Source organism: Oncorhynchus keta, chromosome 13 (assembly GCF_023373465.1).
Source record: "Oncorhynchus keta strain PuntledgeMale-10-30-2019 chromosome 13, Oket_V2, whole genome shotgun sequence".
NCBI classification, from domain to species: Eukaryota; Metazoa; Chordata; class Actinopteri; order Salmoniformes; family Salmonidae; genus Oncorhynchus; species Oncorhynchus keta.
This window is the reverse complement of record NC_068433.1, coordinates 35,744,591-35,769,548: the sequence shown is the minus strand read 5'-3', so window position 1 is coordinate 35,769,548 and position 24,958 is coordinate 35,744,591. Positions and strand designations below refer to the sequence as shown.

Genomic DNA, 24,958 nt, shown 5'->3' with positions numbered 1-24,958 from the left:
TTAATCGTGTTGACGTGTTCATGGAGTAAACATCCATCCACTTTGAATGAGAATCAGTCAGCACAAGGAAACATTTTCCGAGGAAAGGTCCAGCGTAGTCCACATGTAGGTGTGTCTATGGTTTTTCTGTCCATTCCCATGGATGTAATGGCGCGGTGGGGGGTGACTCTGACAATCTGCACACCGGCTAACCTCATTTTCCACATCATGGTCCATCTTTGGCCACCAGACATATGACCTCACAAGGCCTTTCATTCTCGACATACCTGGATGCGACTGATGCAACAAATTCAGTAGCAATCCCCGCCCTTGTGGTGGGATAACTACTCTTGAACCCCACAGAACACATCCATCTCGAACACTCAATGCCAAGCGGCGAGTGTGGTAAGGCATGATCTGAGGCTCAGTCACTGTAGGCCATCCTCTCAGGATAAATTCATGCACTTGTGATAATGTCACATCCTTTGAAGTCCATTGCTTGATTTGGGCGGTGCATCATCCAACACATCGATCATCAAAACCTGGTCATTTTCTTCTTCCTGAATGATGTTTTCTGGAACGGGCAGCCTACTCAGAGCATCAACATTCCCATGGTATCTACCTGGTTTGTAAATTATTATGTTAATACCTAGGATAGGATAAAGTAATCCTTCTCACCCCCCCCCCTTAAAAGATGTAGATGCACTATTGTAAAGTGGCTGTTCCACTGGATGTCTTAAGGTGAATGCACCAATTTGTAAGTCGCTCTGGATAAGAGCGTCTGCTAAATGACTTAAATGTAAATGTAAATGTAAATGTAAATGTAATGTAACGCAATCAATAGGTGTGCTTCAAAAGTAGGTCTTTGATTTTATGTTTTGCTCTGAACTTTAAGTAAGGAGCTACCAGTAAGTACCACCAATGACATTCATTTTTAGTCCTGTGTGCACAATGTAGGGAATAGGGTGCCATTTGGGACACATCCCTGTTAATCTTCTAGAACAGCTGTTGCCATTGAGCGGAATGCCCACTGTCTTGATTAATCCCTGCTTGTAACTGTATGTTTAGGCCCAGGCTACTTTTGGTAAACTCCCCCAGGTGGGGGGGCAGGACACTTGCGGATGCCATTGTTCTTTGGAGCCAGACACTTAAGATGTGTAGGCTATATTTAGGTACTTTATTAGAATTACAGTGGATACTAAACTGAACAAAAACATAATGTAAAGTTGGTCCCATGTTTCATGAGCTGAAATAAAAGTAGCAAAAATTCACACAAGATACAAATTAAATTTTGTGCACAAAATTGTTTACATCCCTGTCAGTGAGCATTTCTCCTTTGCCAAGATAATCCATCCATCTGGCAGGTGTGGCATATCAAGAAGCTGATTTAACAGTATGATCATTACACAGGTGCACCTTGTGCTGGGGACCATAAACAACACATTTTATTTTTTTTAAGTGTAGTTTTGCCATGCTTACTGCTGGAATGTCCACCAGAGAATTTAAGGTTAATTTCTCTACCATAAACTGCCTCCAATGTTGTTTTAGAGAATTTGGCCATACGTCCAACCAGCATCACAACCGCAGACCACAGAAATACCATGATGAGATCCTGAGGCCCATTTCTTTGAAGGTATCTGTGACCAAAAGATGCATAGCTGTTTTCCCAGTCATGTGAAATCCATAGATGAGGCCCAAATGAATTCTTCAAAATTACGGATTTCCTCATACGAACAGTAACTCAGTAAAATAATTTAAATTGTTTTGTTTATATTTTTGTTCAGTATGTACAAAACCATGAAGCTGAAATTTGAGCTTGTTAAATGGACAAACAAATGACAAGTAATACTAGGCTTCACACCTGAAGACTGACTTACACTATTTTTACGTTCCTTGAATTTTCACCAAGCATGTGAACTCACCTGACCAGGAAAAACTCCAGAACCTACTTATAGACTATAATGAAATCTAATTTTGTCACATACGCCAAATACAACAAATACAACCTTAGCGTGAAATGCTTACTTACAAGCCCTTAACGCAATTAAGAAAATAGAATTAAGAAATACACTAAAGTAAAAAATAAAATAACAATGAGTCAATGTGCGGGGGTACATGTTTGTCAAGGTAATTTGTACATGTAGGTAGGGGTAAAGTGACTATTGTAAAGTGGCTGTTCCACTGGATGTCATAAGGTAAATGCACCAATTTGTAAGTCGCTCTGGATAAGAGCGTCTGCTAAATGACTTAAATGTAATGTAATGTAATGTAATAATAAAACAGCAAGTAGCAGCATTGTAAAAACAAGGGGGTATCAATGCATATAGTAAAGGTGGTCATTTAATTAATTGTTCAGCAGTCTTATGGCTAAGGAGACTTTTGAACCTAGACTGGGCGCTCCGGTAACACTTGCCATGTGGTAGCAGAAAGAACAGTCAATGAACGGAGTCTTTGACAATTTTTTGGGCCTTCCTCTGACACCGCCTAGTATATAAGTCCTGGATGTCAGGAAGCTTGGCCCCATGATGTACTGGGTTGTACACACTACCCTCTGTAGCGCCTTACGGACAGATGCCAAGCAGTTGCCATACCAGGCAGTGATGCAACCGGTCAGGATGTTCTCGAGGGTGCAGCTATAGAACTTTGAGGATGTATGTCTGTGTGGAGTAAAGGTGGTCAAGAGTTTTTTTCCCCCCTGTGGTATAAATTAAGTCAAACGGATTTAAGTTTGCATGCATTAAAGTCCCCAACCACTAGGAGCAGCTTTGTTTGTGTCGGTAAATAGACGGCTCCGAAAAATATTGATAAACTCTTGGTAGATCGTGTGGTCTATAGCTCGAGCAATACCTCGAGACTAACTTTATATCAGACTTCGCGAACCAGCGTTTATTGACAAATACACCCACCCCTTACTGGACGTAGCTGTTTTGACTTGCCGATGCACGGAAAACCCTGCCAACTGTATATTTTCCCTGTTGTTCAACCACGACTTGGTGAAACATAAGATATTACAGTTAATGTCCGTTGGTAGGATCGTCTCAAACAGAGCTCATCCAGTGATGGCAATGATGGCACATTGGCTAATATAACGGATGGGAGAGCGAGGTTCCCCACTCGCCAATGAATTCTCCCTGATCTCCTCTCCCTGGATTTGCTTTAAGCATTTGGGCCTCGTCTGAGAGCAACATTATATCCTTCAGGTGCGACTCATTAAAGAAGAAAATCTACATCCAGTACGAGGTGATTATTTGCTGTTCTGATATCCAGAAGCTATTTTCGGTCATAAGACTTATGATTATGTACAAAATAAGTTAGAATCAAAGTGAAAAAAATGTAATAAATTGGTTAGCAGCCAGTAAAACAGCAGTTATTCCCTCCGGCACCATTCCTCGTAAACAAGAGCATAGAAAATTTCCTTGTCAGTTTGCATGGTCTGGAATAATCTAGACCCTATATAACTGCTACGATGACAGGACAGGAAATAGAGACATTAAGGTATAAATAGCCTGGTATCCAAGAGTTATTTCATACCTGTCCTTGGTAGAGTCCTGCGTCCTGTATAGTGCTGTCCAGTTTGTTCAGAGGCTCGAAAGTGTTGCTCATGTATTTGTTCCACAACCTGGTCTCTTTCTCGTCTGGGATACTGAACAGTTTTCGCATCTCCTTCTCAATGGTGTCTGCATCACGGGAGGTTATAGGACAAAGGTAACAAATAAGCAACATGCCACATACATTGATTATTTAAAACATTATGAACACCATACTATTGAGTTGCACCCCATTTTTGCCCTCAGAACTGCCTCAATTTGTCAGGGTATGGAATCTGCATGGTGTCGAAAGCGTTTTACATGCTGGCCCATGTTGACACCAATACCTCCTACAGTTGTGTCAAGTTGGCTGGGAGTCCTTTGGGTGGTTGACCATTCTTGATACACGTAGGAAACTTGTGTGAAAAATTCAGCAGCGTTGCAGTTCCTGACACGAACCAGTGCACCTGGCACCTACTACCATATCCCGTTCAAAGGCACTTGAATCTTTTGTCTTGCCCATTCACCCTGTGAATGGTATACATACACAATCAATGTCTCAATTGTCTTGAGGTTTAAAACTCCTTCTGTAACCGGTATCCTCCCCTTCATCTACTCTGATTGAAGTGGATTTCACAGTTGACATCAATAAGGGATCATAGCTTTCATTTGAATTCACCTCGTCAGTCTGTCATGGAAAGAGCAGGTATTCTTAATGTTTGTATGCTCAGTGTAGATGACAAACTGACAAAACTACACTCATGCACCTGCATACTTAAGGCAGAGAATAATTGAGTGTATAAATCTCATGCTCTGATAAATAGGCAGCAGATGAATTAATTACTTTATAGTAAAACTCCTCATGTAATTGTTGATTACTTGTGTGTGTGCGTGCTTTAGAGAATAGAGTTTTGGCAGTTCTTGTGGGAGCGCATAATTTTGCAGTAGCCAAAAGCATAGTTATTTTACATAAGTTGACAAACACAGAACAGAGTTATCAGTGAACTTCCCCTGTGATTTCACTTTTTAAATTGACCATTAAAAGGCATGGCAATGCATCCGATTTGCATAAATTGAACAAAAGATGTTAGTATTATCAGTCAAATAAGTAAGAGCAATGGGGCACAGTGAACCAGAGTATACAATCAACAAGTCAAAATAAGAAATGCAGAACACATCAGGTTATAAATATACAATCCTAATGTCAGGTTAAACATTTGTGGAATTGATCCAAAGAGGAACAAAGGAGTACTTCTGTGCATTTCAAAACAAATATATTACTCATTAATTCTCTGTCATGTAGAGGTGAAGTGCCCCTGTACAATCACTATGACTGGTGGCTAATGGACGGGAATTATTTATTAATTCATTCTCTGGCTGGGAGAAGTAGCCAGTTGCTACTTTTGTCAGGTTGACTGTACAATTAATATAATGGTACTCTATAGCTCAGTTGGTAGAGCATGGGTTCTATTCCCAGGACTAGGCATACCCATACGTGCACGCATGACTATAAGTCGCTATAGATAAACACGTAGGCTAAATGGCATACTGTTACATTATAATGGCAGGCAGAAATCCGGTGGAAATTGTACATGAGGAAGAGAGATCAGAGTTTCTTCAAAATAAAGATAAACTGCTCCATTCATTCTGTCAGGGAGAAGAAAAGTGTCTTCCTACCTATCGTTTCTGCTTTTCTGAAGCGTCTGGTGACCACGTTGCCTATGTTGCCGTCTTCACACAGCTTCAGTTCTGTGAGGTACACCTCCACCTTGCAGTGCTTCACAAACATACCCTGTTCTACCACCTGTCGAAATATGTTGATAGAGTGTCTTACATCATGGAAGATGGCACAAAAAAAAACAACTCAAATATTAACAAAATGTTTGTTTCGCAAATTAAACACTTGACAATGTTAAAGTTGTCTTACATGACAGATTACATTTTGTTCAAAGCATTTGCTGTACATGGCATATGAATGATTCATTAAACTCATGACATTGTTCCAATACGGGCAAGATATGCATTGCTGATTGATTAAAACGTGCTAAAACTCTTCAACATTGAACAGAGAAGCATTCACCAACATCACCAAGGAAAGAAGAAATAAAGAACAGCATTTGGCATTAGATTAGTCAAGCTCATTATTTGGGACAAATCAACAACAAAACATAAACAAACTAAGAATTTGGCTACCCAGTTAATAGGCCTATCTATACACCGAAAGCATTGTAAGTGTATAAACTAAAAGCTACACTTTCTAACTCCATTAATAGGAGCGAGTCACAGAGACTCTTAATATAGCCCCAGAGCGTAGAGACAGCTGAAGGGTCCATTCCTATTCATTTCACACAGCAACTCCGCTGGTGGCTGGCCCTACACCACACCGTAGGGTCCAGACCTGCCCTTGCCCCAGGAAATGGCATGGGTCAGCTATAGGCATGGGTCAGATTCACCCACTACCAGACAAGACCCACTGCCCTCCTTATAAAATGAATGCCCAGCCATGTGTTCCACATCACACAGAGATAAAAGGCAAGTTGCAAGTCTCACAGGAAACAAACTGACAGAACAGAACTGTTACAAAGTTCTAAAACAGCTAGGCTAAGAACCAACGAGACCAGATATACCCCACCCACTCCTTTCTTCTTAGGCTAGGACATCTCTCCCCCCACTCTTAAAAAGACTGATGCTCTCTCAGTTTGACCTCAGTCAGCATTCCTCCATTTCAAAAAACAAGGACACTAGAATCACTCCCCAGGTGATAGCCTCAACACAGAGAACCTGAGTGGAACAGCAAGAGAACCCAGAAAATCAATTCCAACCGTCTGACAACACGGTAAAAGAACCCCCAAAAGTAAGAAAGAAAGGAAAACCTCCTGCATATTGTATCTCGTAGTTCGCTCCATGTAGCGGCGTTTAAGTCATCCAGAGCGCTTTCTGAAAATAGAAATGGACAGGGCCACTCGATACCTCCAGCAACATACATGGCAAAAAGGGGAGGATCGATGGGGGGATAAAGAGAAAGCACTGCAGCAGTCATGATGCCATGACTGGCTAGATTTGAAGATGCAGAAAGCCATGTCTGGGCTCACGGATGTACAGTAGGCCCAGCTGGCAGTTAGAAATGGCCAAACAAATGTTAGCAGAACAAATCTTTATGTGAGCTACTGGCTTAACTTGTAGTCAGTTGTCAAGAGTTAAACCCAAAGCACACTGAATAAAAAAGCAACTAAATAATATTAATGTAGCCTACTTCCACTTTATAAAAACAGATCTTCTGAGGACAACATTCCATCAGTAAACATCTGTGCTCGGGTCCACTTTACGTTTAAAAACCAATTAAGTCCTTACAGAGCATGTATTACAAATAATAGCTAGCATATTTGGAATACCGGTAGCTAAATTGTATCAAAATCACATGACCAGTCCAGCTGTGTTTCTCTTGAAGAAGACCATGAGAGAGACAGCCTAAACATTGACATATCTTACGCTTGAGATTCAGTTACTAGCTGGGTAGGCTTTAATATTGATCTAGAAATCAAAGTTTTCCTTTTTCACAATCGTCCCAATCTGACCTGTGTTGAAGTGTATCCAACCCTATAGAACACAAGATTTTGACACAGTGAAACTTCTCAATTACTCCTCTCGCACCACAATAAGCTCTTCGGCTACAAGTAGGTTATCAACAAACAGGCCTAACAGCAACCATTGAAATGTAAGTGTGTACTGACCATTATATTTTATCATAAAGTACCTGAGCCGTGATCTTACGGAGCTTCTCTTTCATCTGATTACCGCTGAGGCACTGGCGCTACGTGCACTGTTCCCAATCAGCTCTTTCACCCATACAGTTGCTGAACATTATTTTACTTATTTGACCATTTAAAACAATATATTGGACCACACCAGCCATAATTAGCCACTAATGTCACCCATCCTTACCTTGCGTGAGATGGCCTCATGTCCCTCCATCAGTGCATACCAGCTCACTAGCTTATTCCAGCCTTCTGGTGGGATCAGGATGTAGTCCAGATCATCAATGAGGTGCTCCTTGATGGCTAGAACATCCCCAACTACTCACGCTAGAAAGAACAGGGTCATGTTCGTTAGGCAACCAACAGAAGAAAATGGACTGACATGATGGAAGGACTACCCAAACCTGGCCAATAACAGACATTCATTTTTGTTTGTTTGCCATAATTAATATGACCCAGGTTTAGTGGTTTACTAAAGGGGGGTTATAATGGGGTCATTCAATTGGGACAGCTTCAATGGTGTTAGCCTACTCATAATGGCATTTTCTCATACAATAAAACAAAGCAACAGACAGCTTTCTATAGACCAGAGGCAGGCTACCCTTGTCCATTTTCATTGATGTTTACAGAGTCAATTATAGACCTACTTTTTCTGTCATACTTAGCCTATAGACATTGCATGTATAACAGCCTTTAGTTTGATATATTAGTTAAGGTACATCTTGTTCACTCTAAACATCCTGTACTGTGCAAAACAGTGGTGGGTTCATCCAGATACACTGGGGATGAGTAAAAGAGCATGTTATGAAGCCTCCATTTCCCCTAATCACACCAGAGATTGACAAATATTGCTTCCAAGAGGTCTGAGTGTGGTGCATCTTACCACTTGTAAGGAGCCCCAAGATTTCCACTGATCCGGGGTACACGTTCTGGTCTCCCATCTGATATTTGTCCCAGCTGTCAAAGACCACATATTTTTTCCACTGTTTGAACCAGTGGCTGTCCACTAGGTACCTATGTATAAAGAGTGAGAGCACTGATTATTTAGATCTGAGATGACGCTAGATTAGATCTAATACGTTTGGGGTGATAGATTGTATCTGATAAGTACTTTATTTTATTTTTTAAAATAAGTGTGAAGCTCCAAAGTACAGGCCTCAGGTTACAAAAGTATATTTGTTAGAGGAGAGCAGAAGTGGAGAGAGGTTATCAGCAGCTTATTTGGTTTGATTAGTTAAATAACATTCACTGACATTCATTTGGAGTAACGTTAAACAATAGGGATGCACAATATATCAGTAAGCATATCGGGCGATATTAGCTAAAAATGCCAACAACGCCCGATGTCTAGTTTAACGCCATTGTGCAAAACTGATGTCAAAGCTGACGTTGCATACCTATATAACGTAGGTAGATTAAGTAAGGACGCCACGAAAAATACAGCTCTACATAAAACAAAAGCAGAAGAATACTAAGCGCACAGTTCCAACAACTAAACAAGTTCAAGTCGAGCAGCATTTGAAAGAGTAAGAAAATTTGAACGAGATAACTCAAAGGCGAAATCCATTAATGCCAAGACAATGGAATTCATTGCCCTTGACAATCAACCATTCTCTGTAGTCAATGATGTTGACTTTCGCCGACTGGTCGAACACCTCAAGCCCTGGTACACACTACCAAGTAGGTGCTATTTTTCAGATGTTGCCCTACCGGAGTTACACAGTATTGTTGAAACGCACATCCCTGAGCTACTTGCTATGGGCTTCACGACTGACATTTGGACCAGAAATGTCAGCCCCATGAGCATGCTGAGTCTGCCAGCACAGTGGGTGGACAAGGATTTCATCCTGAGGAAAGCCGTATTGCATGCTCAAGAATGTGTTGGTTCTCATAAGGCTACTGACATTTCAATGACATTTGAGAACATATTTGAAACTTGAACACACAAACAAGCTCCATTCGAACTGACTGAGAAATAAACTAATCAACTGCGTCTGCAGCAGACGCAATACCCTTTGTCGTGGCATTGAAACACCTGCTCAACTGCTGACACAGAACCTGGGGTTAAAACTTGTAAAAGTACTCTACAAGGGGCTGTGAATAAGCGATTCGGTGGCATTCTCTCAGCCTCTTTACGGTGTAGCCACCATGCTCGAAGCTAGGTACAAGGACCACTACTTCGATTTAGACAAACAAGGTTTACGTGAAATGTTAGATACAGCTGGACAAGATGGAAACAGACAGTGACAACCAGGGAAGAGGCCACGGACAGACAGAGCAGCAACTTCACTGCTTGACATGTATCATGAAATCCTGGTTGAGACTGAACAACAAAACAGCACAGCAAGTTAGTGTAATAAATAAGTTTTGATTATGTTTTACTGGTAATTGGGACACATAAATGCCAACAAAATAACTTTTTGGTCAGTTTGTGTCAACTATTTAACTGTACTAGAATGCTTAATTAGGGACGATCATTTTAAATATCCGTTGACATTTTTTTGGGGCAAGGATCATATTTGGATATCGGTTTAGCCAAAAACGCCATTGGTGCATCCCTATTAAATAATATAAGGAATGTTAGAATTATCATAAAACAGATGCTTGCTAACAGTGGGAGCTAGCCAAAAGTGAGTTAGTTGGGACACTTGATTGTCACGAAACATCAATTATGTCAGCAGTTAACTGTTTGATACTGGCACGTTTGAGAGTGTTAGCTCATTGGCAAGCTAGGTTCACTTCCGGCGCCGACAGAAATGGCCGCCTCGCTTCGCGTTCCTAGGAAACTATGCAGTTTTTTGTTTTTTTACGTGTTATTTCTTACATTAGTACCCCAGGTCATATTAGGTTTCATTACATACAGTCGAGAAGAACTACTGAATATAAGATCAGCGTCAACTCACCATCAGTACGACCAAGAATATGTTTTTCGCGACGCGGATCCTGTGTTCTGCCTTTCAAACAGGACGGAATGGATCCCATGCAGCGACTCAAAAAACGACTCCGAAAACGAGGGAAAGGAGTCAGACTCCGGAGACGGGCACATCGTGCACCACTCCCTAGCATTCTTCTCGCCAATGTCCAGTCTCTTGACAACAAGGTTGATGAAATCCGAGCAAGGGTAGCATTCCAGAGGGACATCAGAGACTGTAACGTTCTTTGCTTCACGGAAACATGGCTCACTGGAGAGACGCTATCGGAGGCGGTGCAGCCAGCGGGTTTCTCCACGCATCGCGCCGACAGAAACAAACATCTTTCTGGTAAGAAGAGGGGCGGGGGCGTATGCCTTATGGCTAACGAGACATGGTGTGAGGAAAGAAACATACAGGAACTCAAATCCTTCTGTTCACCTGATTTAGAATTCCTCACAATCAAATGTCGACCACATTATCTAACCTTCGATTATAATCACAGCCGTATATATCCCCCCCAAGCAGACACATCGATGGCTCTGAACGAACTTTATTTGACTCTTTGCAAACTGGAATCCATTTATCCGGAGGCTGCATTCATTGTAGCTGGGGATTTTAACAAGGCTAATCTGAAAACAAGACTCCCTAAATTTTATCAGCATGTCGATTGCGCAACCAGGGGTGGAAAAACCTTGGATCATTGTTACTCTAACTTCTGCGACACATATAAGGCCCTGCCCCGCCCTCCTTTCGGAAAAGCTGACCACGACTCCATTTTGTTGATCCCTGCCTACAGACAGAAACTAAAAAAATAGGCTCCCACGCTGAGGTCTGTCCAACGCTGGTCCGACCAAGCTGACTCCACACTCCAAGACTGCTTCCATCACGTGGACTGGGATATGTTTCGTATTGCGTCAGATAACAATATTGACGAATACGCTGATTCGGTGTGCGAGTACATTAGAATGTGCATTGAAGATGTCGTTCCCATAGCAACGATTAAAACATTCCCTAACCAGAAACCGTGGATTGATGGCAGCATTCGCATGAAACTGAAAGCGCGAACCACTGCTTTTAATTAGGGCAAGGTGACTGGTAACATGACCGAATACAAACAGTGCAGCTATTCCCTCCACAAGGCTATCAAACAAGCTTAGCGTCAGTACAGAGACAAAGTAGAATCTCAATTCAACTGCTCAGACACAAGAGGCATGTGGCAGGGTCTACAGTCAATCATGGACTACAATAAGAAATCCAGCCCAGTCACGGACCAGGATGTCTTGCTCCCAGGCAGACTAAATAACTTTTTTGCCCGCTTTGAGGACAATACAGTGCCACTGACACGGCCTGCAACGAAAACATGCAGACTCTCCTTCACTGCAGCCGAGGTGAGTAAGACATTTAAATGTGTTCATCCTCGCAAGGCTGCAGGCCTAGACGGCATCCCCAGCCGCGCCCTCAGAGCATGCGCAGACCAGCTGGCCGGTGTGTTTACGGACATATTCAATCAATCCCTATACCAGTCTGCTGTTCCCACATGCTTCAAGAGGGCCACCATTGTTCCTGTTCCCAAGAAAGCTAACGTAACTGAGCTAAACGACTACTGCCCCGTAACACTCACTTCCGTCATCATGAAGTGTTTGAGAGACTAGTCAAGGACCATATCACCTCCACCCTACCTGGACAAGAGGAATACCTATGTGAGAATGCTGTTCATCGACTACAGCTCGGCATTCAACACCATAGTACCCTCCAAGCTCGTCATCAAGCTCAAGACCCTGGGTCTCGACCCCGCCCTGTGCAACTGGGTACTGGACTTCCTGACGGGCTGCCCCCAGGTGGTGAGGGTAGGCAACAACATCTCCACCCCGCTGATCTGCAACACTTGGGCCCCACAAGGGTGCGTTCTGAGCCCTCTCCTGTACTCCCTGTTCACCCACGACTGCGTGGTCACGCACGCCTCCAACTCAATCATCAAGTTTGCGGACGACACAACAGTGATAGGCTTGATTACCAACAACGACGAGTTCTAGGCATGTTTGGTAACAAATAGTGAGCATCACTGATATCATGTTAGGCTAGGTATGTTTGGTTACATAGAGCGTGGTGCTCTTGGATCATCAGTTCTCATTGTACAGAAGTGGTCCATTCTATCCTTCTATCCTGAACCGCGACAATTTCCTTGACAGTACGTTCAAAACATTGTAAATAACTTAAGATGCCTTACTTGACTGTCCAACCCTAGTAGGATGATCATGATAAAGAAGATGGCCCATAGTGAAATGTCAGAACAATAGTACAGAGAATGATTCATTTCAGCTTTTATTTCTTTCATCATATTCCCAGTGGGTCAGGAGTTTACATACACTTAATTAGTATTTGGTAGCATTGCCTATACATTGTTGAACTTGGGTCAAATGTTTCGGGTAGCCTTCCACAAGCTTCCCACAATATGTTGGGTGAATTTTGGCCCATTCCTCCTGACAGAGCTGGTGCAACTGAGTCAGGTTTGTAGGCCTCCTTGCTCGCACATTCATTTTCAGTTCTGCCCACAATTTTTCTATAGGATTGAGGTCAGGGCTTTGAGATGGCCACTCCAATACCTTGACTTTGTTGTCCTTAAGCCATTTTGCCACAACTTTGGAAGTTATTGTCCATTTGGAAGACCCATTTGCGACCAAGCTTTAACTTACTGATGTCTTGAGATGTAGCTTCAATGTATCCACATCATTTTTCATGATGTCATCTGTTTTGTGAAGTGCACCAGTCTCTCCTGCAGCAAAGCACCCCCACAACATGATGCTGCCACCCCCATGTTTCACGGTTGGGGTGGCGTTCTTCGGCTTGCAAGCCTCCCCCTTTTTCCTCCAAACATAACGATGGTCATTATGGACAAACGGTTCTATTTTTGTTTCATCAGACCAGAGGGCATTTCTTTAAAAAGTACAATCTTTGTCCCCATGTGCAGTTGCAAACCGTAGTCTGGCTTTTTAATGTCGGTTTTGGAGCAGTGGCTGAGCAGCCTTTCAGGTTATGTCGATATATGACTCATTTTACTGTGGATATAGATACTTTTGTACCCATTTCCTCCAGCATCTTCACAAGGTCCTTTGCTGTTGTTCTGGGATTGATTTGCACTTTTCACACCAAAGTACGTTCATCTCTAGGAGACAGAACGTGTCTCCTTCCTGAGCGGTATGACGACTGCATGGTCCCTTGGTGTTTATACTTGCGTACTATTGTTTGTACAGACAAACGTCGCACCTTCAGGCGTTTGGTAATTGCTCCCAAAGATGAACCAGACTTGTGGAGGTCTACAATTTTTTTCTGAGGTCTTGACAGATATGTGATTTTCCCATGATGTCAAGCAAAGAGGCACTGATTTTGAAGGCAGGCCTTGAAATATATCCACAGGTACACCTCCAATTGACTCAAATGTTGTAAATTAGCTGTTTAAAGCCACAGTCAACTTAGTGTATGTAAACTTGTGATACGGTGAATTGTAAGTGAAATAATCTGTCTGTAAACAATTGTTGGAAAAATGACTTGTGTCATGCACAAAGTAGATATCCTAACTGACTTGCCAAAACTATAGTTTGTTGACAAGAAATGTGTGGAGTGGTTGAAAAACGAGTTTTAATGACTCCAACCGTATAATAGCGAAATAACATACTTGCATTTGAACAAATTATTGAAGTTCTTAATTAACAAGTAGGTCACATTAAAACACACACAGAGACAGACACAGTTGTTGTTGTGATGCCCCAATGCTATGAGGGAGCCTAGACAGATGGAATAGGACAAGATCCATCCATACCTGTTATACAGAGAGAGGTGAAGGCATAAAAACAGAAGCCAGTCAAGCAACTACTGTAGAAGAAAATGGACTAAAAGGCAAAGGTGTGTCATCTAGGGATGCTATTGGATAGCACCTAAGCTCATGAATAAAACAGTGCAAATCCAAGCCTCCTTTTAAAAAGTCATGGAGAGTGGCCCGTTTTTGTTTTGGCAGGTTTCCTGAAAGCATGTCCCAAAGCATGTCCCAAATGCACGTTGATAAAAAAACACCTCTAGTCATGTGTGTTTTGAGAATGTGAGAGTTTAAGAGCAGCCTCATGTGGACCATATTGCATGCTTGTTAAACCTTTAACCCAAAGAGTTGTCCCTCATAATTTCACCAGTCAGTTAAACGTCTTGTGGTCTAATCATTGATTAATGTTCCCCATCTCTCAATCTACAACCAGTGACGGAAGATCTGAAAGGTGAGAATGGGGGCATCAAAAGGCCATGGGAGGATGCAATCAAAATATCTGCCCCGCTAGGGTGTGGATGGGTGGGTTTCGAGAAAGGGCAGGCGAAAGCTGTGGGGTCAATGCCATCAATCCCACAGGCTAAAACCCCCTGCAGACAAACACAATAGGTTTTGGTACGGAGTTTGCCTAACTCTAAATCTATGGCATCAGCCATGCTGCGGCCCACCAGTGAGTCAAAATTCCCAAATTTGCCAGCCCACCATGTGGAAAACAGCACTTTGATGCTGAACCTGAAAAGACCAGGTTTTGGTCCAGACCAGGCTATGCCACTTGAGGGCTGAGCCCTGAGACTGAGTGAGAGTCGAGCAGCTGGAGGGTCCTGGAGGTCAGTGTTTACCTTCACTGCAGTGTCCTGCCCCTCTGTGCAACCCCACCACTCACCCTCCTACAGACTCTCTCATGGAGCACAGATGGACAGAGCAGAAAATAGCATTCCAGATAGCAGGGAACCCTGGGATATCTACACTCACACCTGGAGGACCTTCACCCAAGGACCTTCTTCCAAACTTTTTCATTACATTTCATTATAGTACAACGGTTGATTTGTCTAATCTTAGCAATTTCTTCTTAGCTAGCTACATAGCCGTCCTTGTATCAGAGATAATTGCATAATTATCGTATTTCGTCGCCCTAACGTAGCCTTACTGCTATTCGCCCAGGAGCTAGCAAACGCTAGCTAACGCCCACAGATTAGCATCACTGTAGTATATAGTGCTATTCACTCAACTGAACGACTTGATTAGTTTAGTGTTAGCTAGCTACATAGCTGTCTTTGTTTCCAAGATAATTGTGTAGTTTAGAGTGTGTAGTCTTGGAGTGATTATCTTAATTCACTGAGGTTCGCTAGCCAGCTATTTGTCGTCCTTAACATAGGAGACTCTGCTAGCTGCCAACAGCTAACAGCTAGCCAACGTCACCACACACACGTCTACTGGAATTCAACAACCCGGTCAGGTAGTATCACATTTTCATTTCATTTCATTACAGTACAACGGTTTGATTTGTTTGATCGTAGCTAGCTACAAAGCTACATAGCCGTCTTTGTTTCAAAGATAATTGTGTAGTCTAGGGATTTCCAGCTAGCCAGCTATTGTCGTTCTTTTAACGCACCAACGTAACGTAAACAACACTGCTAGCTAGCCAGCAAGCCCTGAATAGTAGCACTGTAGAAACTATTACACTCAGCAGCGACTTGATTAGTGTAGTGTCAACAACAGCTACTGCCAGCTAGCCTACTTCAGCAGTACTGTATCATTTTAATCATTTTTAGTCAATAAGATTCTTGCTACGTAACTTAACTTTCTGAACATTCGAGACGTGTAGTCCACTTGTCATTCAATCCCCTTGCATTAGCGTAGCCTCTTCTGTAGCCTGTCACTATCTGTCTGTCTATCCCTGTTCTCTCCTCTCTGCACAGACCATACAAACGCTCACACCGCGTGGCCGGTTTGACCTAATCTGGTGGTTAACCCAAGTTCCAGGTCTCCGGTAGCCTCTGGAACTGCCGATCTGCGGCCAACAAGGCAGAGTTCATCTCAGCCTATGCCTCCCTCCAGTCCCTCGACTTCTTGGCACTGACGGAAACATGGATCACCACAGATAACACTGCTACTCCTATCCTCGTCCGCCCACGTGTTCTCGCACACCCGAGGCTTCTGGTCAGCGGGGTGGTGGCACGGGATCCTCATCTCTCCCAAGTGGTCTTTCTCTCTTTCTCCCCTTACCCATCTGTCTATCGCCTCCTTTGAATTCCATGCTGTCACAGTTACCAGCCCTTTCAAGCTTAACATCCTTATCATTTATCGCCCTCCAGGTTCCCTTGGAGAGTTCATCAATGAGCTTGATGCCTTGATAAGCTCCTTTCCTGAGGACGGCTCACCTCTCACAGTTCTGGGCGACTTTAACCTCCCACGTCTACCTTTGACTCATTCCTCTCTGCCTCCTTCTTTCCACTCCTCTCCTCTTTTGACCTCACCCTCTCACCTTCCCCCCTACTCACAAGGCAGGTACGCTTGACCTCATCTTTACTAGATGCTGTTCTTCCACTAACCTCATTGCAACTCCCTCCAAGTCTCCGACCACTACCTTGTATCTTTTCCCTCTCGCTCTCATCCAACACTTCCCCCACTGCCCCTACTCGGATGGTATGCCGTCCCAACCTTCGCTCTCTCTCCCCGCTACTCTCTCCTCTTCCATCCTATCATCTCTTCCCTCTGCTCAAACTTTCTCCAACCTATCTCCTGATTCTGCAACCCTCCTCTCCTCCCTTTCTGCATCCTTTGACTCTCTATGTCCCCTATCCTCCCTCATTGCGAGCTCACAGAACCTCCGGGCAGCTGAGCAGACTCGCCTCCCTGCGGACCTGGCATACATTTTCCTCCTCTGTCTCTGCTCTAAAGTAAATTCCAAGCATCTGCCTCTAACCCAGCTCTTTGCCACCTTCTCCTCCCTCCTGAATCCCCCCTCCCTCTCTGCAGATGACAGATGGTCAACCATTTTGAAAAAGAGGTAACAGGGACACCGATCCTCGGCTAATCCAAGCGACACGCTGGTTCTGCTCACACTGCCCTACCTATTCTGACTCCAGATGAAATCTCGCGTCTTGTGACGGCCGGCCGCCCAACTTCATTTCCGGAGCTCATCAACTCAAACTTTCCGTCTTACATTTGCACCCCTTCTTATCCCTCCGATGTACAACTAAGACCAGTATCCCTTCTCTCTTTTCTCTCAAAACTCAGCGTGCCGTCCTTGGCCAGCTCTGCTATCTCTCTCAGAATGACCTTCTTGATCCAAATCAGTCAGGTTTCAAGACTAGTCATTCAACTGAGACCTGTATCAACTTAAAGCTAACTCTCTCTCCTCATTCTCATCCTTCTAGACCTAGCTACTTCGATACTGTGAACCATCAGATCCTCCTCTCCACCCTCTCCGAGTTGTCTCCGGCGCGGCCCAAGATGCGTCCTTGCATAATTCTCCTCAGCTACTGGTGTCCCCAGGGCTCTGTTCTAGGACTCTCTTGTAGTCACTTGGCTCTGTCATAACCTCACATGGTCTCTCCTATCATTGCTATGCAGACGACACACAATTTTGACCAGGTATCGCATCTCTGCATGTCTGGCAGACATATCAGTTTGATGGATCACCACCTCAAAGCTGAACCTAGCAATCAAAGCTCCTCTTCCTCCCGGGGAAGGACTGCCCTTCCATGATCTCGCCATCACGGTTGACAACTCCATTGTGTCCTCCTCCCAGAGCGCTAAGAACCTTGGCGTGATCCTGGACAACACCCTGTCGTTCTCAACTAACATCAAGGCGGTGTCCCGTTCCTGTAGGTTATGCATCATGTAGTATACCCTGCCTAGTCCTACTTTCATCTCCGTCTTGAACTGCAACTCGCTGTTGGCTGGGCTCCCTGCCTGTGCCATTGATTAGCCCGTCTGGTGTTTCCGCTCTCTCCACTGGTGTTCCGCTACAAGACCAGCTACATAGCTCAGCCCAGTCAAAACTGTTCGCTCTGGATCTTTGTAAATGTAAATGTAAACTTCAAATTTAGTTTGGAAAGACAAGATAATACTTCATTATGTTCTGTAACAGCAGGGGCCAGGGTTAATATTGTTGTTGTGGTACCTACCCTAGTCTTGTGTCAGGGTATGGGTAGAATCCAGGTAAATGATCAGCAGAATTATCAGCATCAGCTAGCCAGGTAGACGGATCGTTTGAGTGTGTAGTCTTACAACACCTGTAGATTAGACGGATTCCAACAGATCAGGGTCATGTTCATTAACCTCTTGCTCCTACCTGGCAAGGCGTTCCCTTTTGAAAATTAACACCCCAAAAAGAACGCAGGGGAGCGTAAACAAAATAATTAGCATATTCGGGGCGCTACAAACCGCACAATAAAATATAAAAATTCATTACCTTTGACCATCTTCTTTGTTGGCATAGATGTCCCATAATCCACGATAAACTTTCACAAAAATCATCCGTCTCGAAAAAATGTGGAATCGGTTCCCTTGATTCGGTTTGAATCAAAGCTGAATCAAATGACAAGACTCTACACACCGTGTGGAAGCTGTAGGCACTGCAACCTCGGCCTCATTTAATTCGGTTCACTTTGAACAAATCCTGGAAGTAGCGCAAGGATATTTATTTCCATTTTCAGTGATCAGATTTTCCTGCACTATTCGATGAAACGCACGTTCTGTTATAGTCACAGCCGTGATTTAACCAGTTTTATAAATGTCTGAGTGTTTTCTATCCACACATACTAATCATATGCATATACTATATTCCTGGCCTGAGTAGCAGGGCGCTGAAATGTTGCACGATTTGTAACAGAATGTTCGAAAAAGTAGAGGGTCGACTTAACAGGTTAACCTGTCTAGGACCCTGTTCCGCTAGCGGAACCCCTCGCCAACAGCCAATGAAATTGCAGGGCGCCAAATACAAATCAACAGAAATCTCATAAATCAAAATTCTCAAACATACAAGTATTAGGCACCATTTTAAAGATAAAATTCTCGTTAATCCAGCCACAGTGTCCGATTTACAAAATCCTTTACAGCGAAAGCTCCACAAACAATTGTGTTAGGTCACCACCAACTCACAGTTTCCAGCCAAAGAGAGATAAAAATAGAGATAAAATGAATCATTAAACTTTGATGATCTTCATCAGATGACACTCATAGGACTTCATGTTACACAATACATGTATGATTGTGTTAGGTCACCACCAACTCACAGTTTCCAGCCAAAGAGAGATAAAAATAGAGATAAAATGAATCATAAAACTTTGATGATCTTCATCAGATGACACTCATAGGACTTCATGTTACACAATACATGTCTGATTTGTTCCGTGAAGTTCATATTTATATCCAAAAATCTTATTTTACATTGGCGTGTTACGTTCAGTAGTTCCAAAACATGCAGTGATATCAGAGAAATAATAATAAGAAATAATGAGATAATAATAAGAAGAAGAACGAAATAAGAAATAATAATTGTTGATGAAAATACAACTATTAGGCCTCCCGGGTGGCACAGTGGTTAAGGGCGCTGTATTGCAGTGCCAGCAGAGTCCCTGTGTTCGCGCCCAGGCTCTGTCGTGGGGCGACGCACAATTGGCCTAGCGTCGTCCGGGTTAGGGAGGGCTTGGTCGGTAGGGATGTCCTTGTCTCATCTCGCACCAGCGACTCCTGTGGTGGGCCGGGCGCAGTGCGCGCTAACCAAGGTTGCCAGGTGCACGGTGTTTCCTCCGACACATTGGTGCGGCTGGCTTCCGGGTTGGATGCGCACTGTGTTAAGAAGCAGTGCGGCTAGGTTGGGTTGTGTATCGGAGAACGCACGACTTTCAACCTTCGTCTCTCCCGAGCCCGTACGGAAGTTGTAGCAATGATAGATAGATACTACAACAATTGGACACCATGAAATTGGGAAGAAAGGGGTAAAAATAAATAAAAAATCAAATTAAAAAATCAACTTCATCCAAACAAGTCAAACAACATTTCTAATATGTAAATAAACTAAAAACTTTAAGACGTAATGTAGTATGTTCAATACCGTAGATATAAAACGAAGTGCGCGCCCTCATCCGTGCCCACCACAAGACCAGTCAAAGAGCCACCTTGAAAAACTACAACTACTAACTAATTTTTCAAATAACAAGCCTGGAACCCTTTCTAAAGACTGTTGACATCTAGTGGAAACCATAGGAACTGTAATCTGGGAAGAATTCCTTTTGAATAGCATTTGAATGGACTTTGACCACAAAAAAAAACATACGGATGGATTCTCCTCGGGCTTTCGCCTGCCATATCAGTTTGGTTATTATACTCACAGACATTATTTTAACCGTTTTAGAAACTTCAGAGTGTTTTCTATCCAATGCTACCAATTATATGCATATCTTCTGGGCCTGAGTAACAGGCACGTCCGTCATCCGAACTTCCAAATTATGCCCCCTAGCCTTAAGGAGACTTTTGGACCAAGACTCTGACACCGCTTGACGTGCAAAGCAGAGACAACAGTCTTTGGTGACTGGAGTCTTTCACAATATTTTGGGCTTTCCTCTGACACCGCCTAGTATATAGGTTCTGGATGGCAGGAACAAAGTAACCACTCCTGAGAGGCCACCGTGTTGAGGATCAACATGACAGATGTGTTGTTGCCAACCCTTACCACCTGGGGGCGGCCAATCAGGAAGTCCAGGATCCAGTTGCAGAGGGAGGTGTTTAAGTCCCAGGGTACTTAGTTCAGTGATGAGCTGAGGGCACTATGGTGTTGAACACTAAGCTGTAGCCAATGAACAGCATTCTCACATACAGTTGAAGTCGGAAGTTTACATACACCAAAGCCAAATACATTTTAACTCAGTTTCACAATGCCTGACATTTAATCCAAGTAAAAATTCCCTGTTTTAGGTCAGTTTGAATCATCACTTTATTTTAAGAATGTGAAATGTCAAAATAGCAGTAGAGAGAATGGTTTTTCAGCGTTAATTTCTTTCATCACATTCCCAGTGGGTCAGAAGTTTACATACTAATTGAGTGCATTTGGTAGCATTACCTTTAGATAGTTTAACTTGGGTCAAACGTTTCAGGTAGCCTTCCACAATAAGTTGGTGAATTTTGGTTCATTCCTCCTGACAGAGCTGGTGTAACTGAGTCAGGTTTGTAAGGCCTCCTTGCTCGCACACGCATTTTCAGTTCTGCCCACACATTTTCTATAGGACTGAGGGCAGGGCTTTGTGATGGCCACTCCAATACCTTGACTTTGTTGTCCTTAAGCCATTTTTCCACAAATTTGGAAGTATGCTTGGGGTCATTGTCCATTTGGAAAACCCATTTGCGACCAAGCTTTAACTTCCTGACTGATGTCTTGAGATGTTGCTTCAATATATCCACAATTTTCCTACCTCATGATGCCATCTGTTTTGTGAAGTACACCAGTCTCTCCTGCAGCAAAGCACCCCCACAACATGATGCTGACACCCCCGTGCTTCACGGTTGGGATGGTGTTCTTCAGCTTGTGTCGTGGAGGATCGTTTCAAAATATAACACTTACAAGAAATTGTGAATTCAATATAGGCTTTTAATACAAACATATCAGAAGCCTAGATGGTCCGTGGAACACACACCTTCCCAGAGCACTGGCTCTGTATTTATACACACACGGTATATGAGTCCATTCCATATGTTAATGGAGTTACTTCCCTCAGGTCATCGGCCACCATTATCTTTCAGTCCAGTCTTCCAGCTTGTTCATGCCCAATAACGCCTGTATCCGCTCTTGATTAGATTACAATGGTGGCAGGACCCTCTCGTGTCCTAAAATTAATATATGTCTATCTTACCCTAAGCACTTATTGCCTTCACCCGAAGCACTTATGTTTATTCCTCTCTATCTAATCTGTATAATGGTGTCCTGCTCTTTCCATAATAGATAATGTATTTAAGTGTCACCTCCTCCTCTTTGCCCTTATGCACAGTAAAGCACGTATGGCTTCGGCCATTATACTTATGTCTGTTTAATCTTTGGTTTCCTGTCCGCTTTCTGTTTGTGGTCTAATGTACACCTATCTTTACTCAATATCTGTCTCTATATGTAACAATAACTACAACACTTGCAAGCGTCCCCCTTTTTCCTCCAAACATATTGATGGTCATTATGACCAAACAGTTCTATTTTTGTTTCAACAGACCAGAGGACAATTCTTCAGAAAGTACAATCTTTGTCCCCATGTGCAGTTGCAAAACTTAGTCTGGCTGTTTTGAAGCAGTGGCTTCTTCCTTGCTGAGCGGCCTTTCAGGTTATGTCGATATAGGTATTTGACAGCAGCCCTTTTCTACTATACACAAACTAATTCAGAGCAGAACATTGAAGTTCCGTTAAAAAGTAAACATTTTCTAAAATATTAAAAATGGAACAGTACGTATGTACACATTCAGTAATAGATTCAATGTATTTTAAAAATGTTTCTGTTTTTGCATGTAGATTGGCTGTCTACTTTAAGTTTGTCACTTAAATTTATTGTGATACTTCTGCCTCAAAGTAACCTTTAAAAAAAATGTTTTATTCATGTTCTGTCACTGAACTAGCCGGAACTTCTCACTGCTAAATGAACTATTATTTTAGAAGCAGCGACAATTAAAATGTCTGTGACCTACTCTGGTCCCATCCTTTAGAACTCACCTCCTCCTTTCTTGAAGCAGAGCTAAGGAAAGTGCCACGTTACCCAAGCCGATGATGGATCCCATCAAAGACGGGATGAACTCTAGTTTGTTGCTGCATTGGCCCCTCTCTTGCATCTTCTCCTCTGACTGGAGCTGAGGGACAGGGACCAGGTCCTTCAACATGCTGCTGTTCTTCCCATTTGAGAGGGCTGCTTTAACTATTTCAAGCAATAAAAAACAGTTTGGCTATTTTCAAGACAAGTAGCTACATGTAGTGATCCAAATACGTTATGCATATACACATGTATTTATTTAAAATATAACGTAACATGTCAGTAGCCTGGGTACCCGTCCGTTTGAGTTATTATTCCACTCCATGTCATGCCACGTTTGCCAAGGAGTGGAAAGTTAGCAAAACAGGTTCTAGATTTGTAAGTAAGTACATGCCAGGTACATTGATACTGCACCATATTATCTTTTGCCTAATGATTCCTCAAAAAAAAAAGGTTGTGGCTCTCTCAAACTGCCATCTGAAGAACTTAATGTACTCAAAAACAGGCAGAGCTTTACACAATCAGGTTCAGGCCTACCTTAATGGTTTAATGACCACCAGAAGTTGACAGACAGGCCTGAATTCATAGATCCCACATTCAAAACCCACGGCTCCTAAAACAGTCAGGCCTCCTGATGACTCACCCCAAACTCAAATCTATCTATCTGAGGTAGTTGGGAGTTTAGACATCTGATGTCAGACATTGCTATTGACATTAAATTACATAACAAATAATCTCAAACAGGAAATTGTATAAAATGGTATTGAAAATAAAACCATAAATTCTGCTCCTTACTCATTTCACTAGGAATTGTTTATTAAAGGTGAGAAAACAAAAACAGCCACATTCAATCACTTTATTGCTTAAAACCTATTTACACATTATAAATACGTATCACTACATACAACCATTGTTCCTAATCCTACATGGAGCTGTTATTTATTGTTTGGAGAAAGGCAGAGAGGAGAGGATACTGAATGTGCATCCCAAATTTTCACATTTACATTTTTGTCATTTATCAAACGCTCTTGTCCAGATCGACATACAGGAGCAATTAGGGTTAAGTACCTTAATATCGATACATTTTTCACCTAGTCAGCCCGCGGGTTTCGAACCAGAGACTTTTTGGTTACTGGCCCAACACTTAAAAAGTTAGGCTACCTGCCGACTCAGTACAGTTATCAAGAATATGTGGAGGTGTAACACCCAATCCCAAATGGCACCTTATTCCCTTTATAGTGCACTACATTTTACCAGATCCCATGTAGTGCACTACATATAGAATAGGGTGCCATTTGGGACACCTATTTACACCTCCACAGATTGATAATGACTGTACTGAAGTTTCTGACTGTAGTAGAACTGAGGCAGATTGAAAATTATTTGGTGCCAGACGGGGATAGAGGACGTTACAGACCTAAAACTCAAGAAACCGACAAAACGGCCCATGGTCATTCCAAGTCGTGCAGTAAAAACCACTCTGTGCACACAGTGTTCTCTGGATTATAAGGCCTTATTTAACAGTTCTGAATTCGAGAGAAACAAATCCTCATCAACAATTGGTTCCCATGAGAGGAGAGAGAGGAGAGGGGGAACGGCAAAATAGTTAATCTGGAGTTTATCTGTGATGCATAAAATACATCTCTCTCCTCCTCAAAGGAGCTGATTGTCTCATTTCTTTGTAGTATTATTCTCATGGGAGTATCATCATCTAGTCTTGAGGATACCCCTTAATTTGAAGCTCCTCTACCATTAAGTCAAGAGGGAAATATGTCAGTCAGAACCAGACTCAAATGGTCTGATGCGAGTTTACCGGGTGAATGGGTTTGTGTGTGGTGGCTGTGCATGTGCGTCTCTGTCCTGGGTCTGCGCTAGCTGCTCTCCCGAGTATCCGGCTGCTGCTGTTGCTGGGGGAGGGAGGTAGAGGGGGGCATAATGATCTGGCTCAGCCCGCTGTAGACTGGTGCTTCCAGCACCACCGGCTCCTCACAAACACGCTCTAACTTCACCACTGCTGTCACCCCTCCTCCTCCTATGCTCATGCTTCTGCCCAAACTTCCAACTACGGCCCGACTCAAGATAGACGACTTGCGGGTGCAGTCGATGCAGATGTAGTCCTCGTTCTCGGCCATCTCGCAGGTCACACCCACACACACCTGGTGGAACCACTCGTCACAGCCGCCGTCGCACTGAACCCAGTCCACCTGACAGAGGGAAGAGAGACGTAAACATACAGGCGATCACA

The 24,958-nt window shown here is 43.1% G+C and overlaps 2 protein-coding genes across 11 annotated transcripts in view; both read right to left on the bottom strand.

Annotated features, from left to right (window-relative positions):
• Positions 1 to 455: 455 nt before the first annotated feature.
• LOC118392766 (ubiquitin carboxyl-terminal hydrolase 15-like) lies at positions 456 to 22,843 on the bottom strand. Its single transcript, XM_035784789.2, has 6 exons — positions 22,680 to 22,843; positions 8,145 to 8,275; positions 7,449 to 7,579; positions 5,184 to 5,310; positions 3,511 to 3,656; positions 456 to 521 (listed from the first exon to the last, which is right to left on the bottom strand). Exons 1-6 carry the CDS (start codon positions 22,841 to 22,843, stop codon positions 456 to 458), a joined length of 765 nt encoding a protein of 254 aa, XP_035640682.1.
• Positions 22,844 to 23,508: 665 nt separating this feature from the next.
• LOC118372493 (lysine-specific demethylase 5A-like) overlaps positions 23,509 to 24,958 on the bottom strand; it is a 93,782-nt gene continuing 92,332 nt past the window's right edge. For all 10 annotated transcript variants that reach the window (XM_052460052.1, XM_052460042.1, XM_052460046.1 and 7 more), the window contains one exon: positions 23,509 to 24,917. In XM_052460052.1, the coding sequence (XP_052316012.1) occupies positions 24,585 to 24,917 (333 nt within the window). In that variant the 3' untranslated portion in view covers positions 23,509 to 24,584. The remainder of the gene's footprint in view (positions 24,918 to 24,958) is intronic.

Excerpts from the sequence above, each read along its gene's own strand:
- LOC118392766 (XM_035784789.2), bottom strand. The coding sequence starts at position 22,843 with ATGTTGAAGGACCTGGTCCCTGTCCCTCAGCTCCAGTCAGAGGAGAAG. Across the intron at positions 7,580-8,144 it reads CTTGGGGCTCCTTACAAGTG|TTGGGGATGTTCTAGCCATC; the intron begins GTAAGATGCACC and ends TAGCGTGAGTAG. Across the intron at positions 522-3,510 it reads CAGGACTCTACCAAGGACAG|GTTTTGATGATCGATGTGTT; the intron begins GTATGAAATAAC and ends GAAAATGACCAG.